Raw genomic sequence first — 4,886 nt, forward strand, 5'->3', positions numbered from 1 at the left:
AGGTAGCCTGAAGGGGGCGGAGGCAAGCTCGTAGCACTGCCTCCACGTCCGGCTTGGTTCTTCCGGGCCTCGGAACTTTTCTTCCCGGAGCGGAGGGAAGCCTTTCCAGTAGTACTTTCCGGCGTTATTGACCCTATTTCCCGTGCTGCACCGCAGCCCCTTTCTCTTCCGGTTCTAGGCGCTTCGGGAGCCGCGGCTAAAGGTAAGTGTTGGCCGCGCGGCATCCGATGCCATCCGCGACTTACGAGCGGCGGCGGGGCGCAGGCTGCGGAGAGGACGGGTGACCGACTGTGTGTCTGTGGGGAGCGAAGGCTGCGGGGTGGGAATGGTGTTTCTAGGTCCTAAGAGGGGAATGGCGGGGAAAGCCACTTTATTGGGGAACGCAGCTTTCCGGGGGTAAGGAGTTGATTTCAGGGCATCGTTACGTGGGTTTGGGAGTCGGGGACTGGCGTCGGGTCGTGCAGAGTAAGTCGAGACTGGTGGAGGCTGCACATCTTCTGTCTGCAGGCTCGTTTCTGGCTTCTGGTCTCACGTTCCACCAGATGGGTCGGGCGGGGGCCGGGGGGGCAGAGGTGGCCCAGCCTGGAGAGCCCCTAACCCTGATCTCCACTTTTGTCTTCCAGGTGCAGACATGGCCAAGTCCAAGAACCACACCACACACAACCAGTGTAAGTTTTTCGGGCCCTGTCTACATCCCAGACCTTGGCAAGGACTGGTTCAGGCAAACTGGGGCAGGGATGAAGGGGCACGTTTCCATTGTGGGCCTGAGGCTGATTGATTTCACCCAGTAATAACTTTAGGGTTATAGGTTTAGAGATCCACTTGAGATACACAGTGTTTTGCATTTAGTAGTAAGGGTTTCCCATATCTCAAGCGTAGCTGCTGTAGGAAGCGTTGGTTCTCCCAGACTTGCCAGCTGTGATGTTGGGTGGTCTTTATCAGAGGAAAGTTCTTTGTTGGCTTAATTCCCTTTTTTCTCCCACAGCCCGAAAATGGCACAGAAATGGTATCAAGAAACCCCGATCACAAAGATACGAATCTCTTAAGGGGGTGAGTGCACTGAATCACGTGGAAGTGTCTTTTCTTGGTTCCAGGTGCACAGTCAAGGCCTTTCATGTAGTTTTTCTCTTACTTTGGCTTCTGCCTGAGCAGAGCCTAACTGGCCTAGCCAAAGCCTGCAATTCCTTTTTCTACCCTACCAGACCCATAATAAAGCTTTCCTTGGTCTTCCCCAGCCTGAAGTGTAATCCTCTGGTCAGGGCGTAACCTGCTCCTGGCCATCTCCCTTGCTTGGCAGTGGCACTTAGGGTAAGGAGTGGCCTTGTCTGAGTGTGTTCAGGGCACATTCCCACACTGACCAGCCTTATGACCTCGACCTGACCCAGTGCTGTACTTGGGGTCAGCTTCTCTTCCTGTGTCAGGGAGTTCTAAGAATTAGCCAAGAAGGCTGGAGGGTCTAGGGGACGGCTGAGCGTGTCCCCAGTCTGTTCCTCCCCTTTTGCTCTCTGTTCTGTGAAGTAAATCACAAACTCTGGCCGGGCGTGGTGGCTCACGCCTGTAATCCCAGTACTTTGAGAGGCTGAGACGGGTGGATCACGAGGTCAGGAGATTGAGACCATCCTGGCTAACACAGTGAAACCCTGTCTCTACTAAAAATAACCAAAAAATTAGCTGGGCGTGGTGGCGGACGCCTGTAGTCCCAGCTACTTGGGAGGCTGAGGCAGGAGAATTGCGTGAACCCCGGAGGCGGAGCTTGCAGTGAGCCGAGATCGCACCACCACACTCCAGTCTGGGCGTCTGAGCAAGACTTCGTCTCAAAAAAACAAAAAAAAATCACAAACTCTGTGCCTCGGTTTCCCCATATTCTGCCTCGGCTATAAGTCTTTTGGACCAGACTTGGTATTTAATTGACACCTTCTTCTAAAGATGGGAGCGGGGGTGTCCCTGAGGGGATGTCAGGAAGAAACTTGGTGGAACCCTTGCTGTAGGAAGTTGAAACCCCGCAACCTTGGCAGACAGGGCAGCAAAGCGGCTTGTAATTTTGTTCTTGAAGGAGGTCTGTACAGCATTACCCAGGTGGAGTATCGGCTCCCTGGGGTGGTGGTACCCTTTTTCTGGAAATAGTTTTAACAGGTTGGGTATTTCCACATTTGAGGTTGACTTGATGCTGTCTTTAGAATACTCGGTACCCCTATGGAGAGAGGCATCAGTGAGACACTTGGGGACCCACATGCTGCCACCTGTACCTTTCCTGCTTTTCAGGTGGACCCCAAGTTCCTGAGGAACATGCGCTTTGCCAAGAAGCACAACAAGAAGGGCCTAAAGAAGATGCAGGCCAACAATGCCAAGGCCATGAGTGCACGTGCCGAGGCTGTCAAGGCCCTCGTAAAGCCCAAGGAGGTTAAGCCCAAGATCCCAAAGGGTGTCAGCCGAAAGCTTGATCGACTTGCCTACATTGCCCACCCCAAGCTTGGGAAGCGTGCTCGTGCTCGCATTGCCAAGGGGCTCCGGCTGTGCCGGCCAAAGGCCAAGGCCAAGGCCAAGGATCAAACCAAGGCCCAGGCTGCAGCTCCAGCTTCAATTCCAGCTCAGGCTCCCAAAGGTGCCCAGGCCACTACAAAGGCTACAGAGTAGGTATCTCTGTCTGCCAACGTGAGGACAGAAGGACTAGTGCGACCCCCCACCCCCACCTCTGGGCTGCCATCTGCATGGGGCTGGGGTCCTCCTGTGCTATTTGTACAAATAAACCTGAGGCAGGATTTGTTAGCCTCTGTCTATGATCCTGGGACTGGGTTTGGTTGCTCCATCTGTTGGTGTGGGAGAAACATGAGTCTGTGGGTGGTGGGGGGTGGGTGGGAGTCAGGAGATGGGGCCGTGTAGTGCAAGAGGAGGACCTAATGAATGAGAAATGATTGAGGGCTTTTGGGAAGCTCGGGCACATTGCTTGCTGGACTGCGTAAGTTGCCGAGCAAAGGGAGTAATTTTTTTTTTTGAGACAGTCTCCTCTCATCCAGGCTGGACTGCAGTGACGCCATCTCACCTCACTGCAAGCTCCGCCGCCTCCGTTCACGCCATTCTCCTGCCTCAGCCTCCCAAGTGGTTCAGACTAAAGGCACCTGCCACCACACCCAGCTAATTCTGTTTTTGTATTTTTAGTAGAGATGGGGTTTCACCGTGTTAGCCAGGATGGTCTCGATCTCCTGACCTCGTGATCCGCCTGCCTCAGCCTCCCAAAGTGCTGGAATTACAAGCATGAGCCAGTGCGCCTGGCCCAAAGGGAGAAATCATAAACATCCTCATGAGGTCTTAACACGTACTCCGAGGGAGGGGAAGGGGCCCCGCTGAGCAGCTCTGCACTCTGGCCTGAGGTGTCCCAGACTTGGGTTCTTTCGATGCACCCGGTCAGCATCCACTGCTCTGGGCTATGTTAGTTCCCCAACAGCTAGGGATCCAGGAAGGCAGATGGTGGTGGCACTGCTTTACTCCCATGACTGGTTCTGACCCTGCTGTGCCCGAGTCAGCTGCTTCACATAGAGGTCTTCATCCTCAGCAGTCAGTGAAGCAAGTAGTAAAATAAGCATTTGTGGAGGCTTCCTATAGAAGGCACCAGGTGGGCACTTCCCAGCTGCACTTAATCCTCAAAACCAGCCTTGGACAGTGTAGAAACTCATAAAGGGGTGCTGTTATGCTACAGCAGCAGGTGCAGCCCATGGCATGTGATCCCCTAATTCCGAAATAGATATTATGATTATCTTTGTTTCACTGGTGAGAAAATGTTGAAGATAATGAAGCTGGGAAGGGGTGGGGGTAGCATTTGATCCTAGGCAGTCCATGTGGGGCCCTAGGAGGCTTCAGTTGCCCAACCAGGGCTGGGGCTGCTAGCTCTTGACTGTAATCCTGGCAGTCTCTGGGAGGCCAACTGCCCCTTGCCAAGGCGTGTCAGGTAGACATGGGGTTGAAAGGGAGCAGGAGCAGGTTGTGTTCTGAAGGTGGTTTGGCCCAGACAGGCCACCAAGTTGATGACTTCCAAAGTGAGGTCCCAAGTGTTCCTGCCATGAAAAAAGTGATCCCTTTACCAAGTGCCAGTCTGAGGGGGAGGCCAGGTCAGGGCTTCAACTGGGCTTAAGATCACACCCAGCTGCTGCCTTCAGCCTCCAGCTTCTACATGGAATCTGCCTTGTGCTCAGGAAGCACAAATTTCCAGTTCTTAAGTCTCAACTCATGCACCTCCAAGCTCTGTCGTCTAGGGCAAACTATATTAGTGGAACATGTTTCTTTATTCTTTTGAGAGAGTCTCGCTCTGTCGTCCAGGCTGGAATGCAGTGGCGTGATCTACACTCACTGCAACCTCCATCCCCTGGGTTCAGGCGATTCTCTAGAATCAGCCTCCTGACTATAGGCACATGCCACCACACCTGGCTAATTTTTTTGTATTTTCAGTAGACATGGGGTTTTGCCATGTTGCCCATGCTGGGTCTTGAACTCCTGAGCTCAGGCAGTCCGCCCGCCTCAGCCTCCCAAAGTGTTGGGATTACAGGCATGAGCCACTGCACCTGGCCAGTGAAACCTGTTTCTGCATTGCTAGTGGGACCTGGCATCCATCACAAGACTTCTGTACGGGTTCAATGTAAAGTAAGCCAGTCTAGGCCAGGCACGGTGGCTCACGCCTGTAAACGCAGCACTTTGGGAGGCTGAGGCGGGCAGATCCCCTGAGGACAAGAGATCGAAAACATCCTGCTCAACTTGGTGAAACCCTGTCTCTACTAAAAATAAAAAAATTAGCCAGGGGTGGTGGCGCAGGCATGTAGTCCCAGCTACTTGGGAGGCTGAGGCAGGAGAATCCCTTGAACCCGGGAGGCAGATGTGAAACCCCATCTCTACTAAAA

The 4,886-nt window shown here is 53.5% G+C and overlaps 1 protein-coding gene across 6 annotated transcripts in view; it reads left to right on the forward strand.

Annotated features, from left to right (window-relative positions):
• RPL29 (ribosomal protein L29) overlaps nucleotides 1-2,780 on the forward strand; it is a 10,236-nt gene extending 7,456 nt beyond the window's left edge. The window contains exons 2-5 of one of the 6 annotated variants that reach the window (XM_011986242.1): nucleotides 179-202; nucleotides 624-668; nucleotides 986-1,050; nucleotides 2,263-2,766. In XM_011986242.1, coding sequence (XP_011841632.1) covers nucleotides 632-668; nucleotides 986-1,050; nucleotides 2,263-2,634 — 474 coding nt within the window. In that variant the 5' untranslated portion in view covers nucleotides 179-202; nucleotides 624-631 and the 3' untranslated portion in view covers nucleotides 2,635-2,766. Of the gene's footprint in view, nucleotides 1-169; nucleotides 329-623; nucleotides 669-985; nucleotides 1,051-2,262 lie in introns of those variants that run through there. The other 5 variants (XM_011986247.1, XM_011986244.1, XM_011986243.1 and 2 more) reach the window with 5 other exon arrangements.
• Nucleotides 2,781-4,886: the final 2,106 nt, after the last annotated feature.

This window comes from Mandrillus leucophaeus, unplaced genomic scaffold (assembly GCF_000951045.1).
Source record: "Mandrillus leucophaeus isolate KB7577 unplaced genomic scaffold, Mleu.le_1.0 Scaffold296, whole genome shotgun sequence".
Taxonomy (NCBI): domain Eukaryota; kingdom Metazoa; phylum Chordata; class Mammalia; order Primates; family Cercopithecidae; genus Mandrillus; species Mandrillus leucophaeus.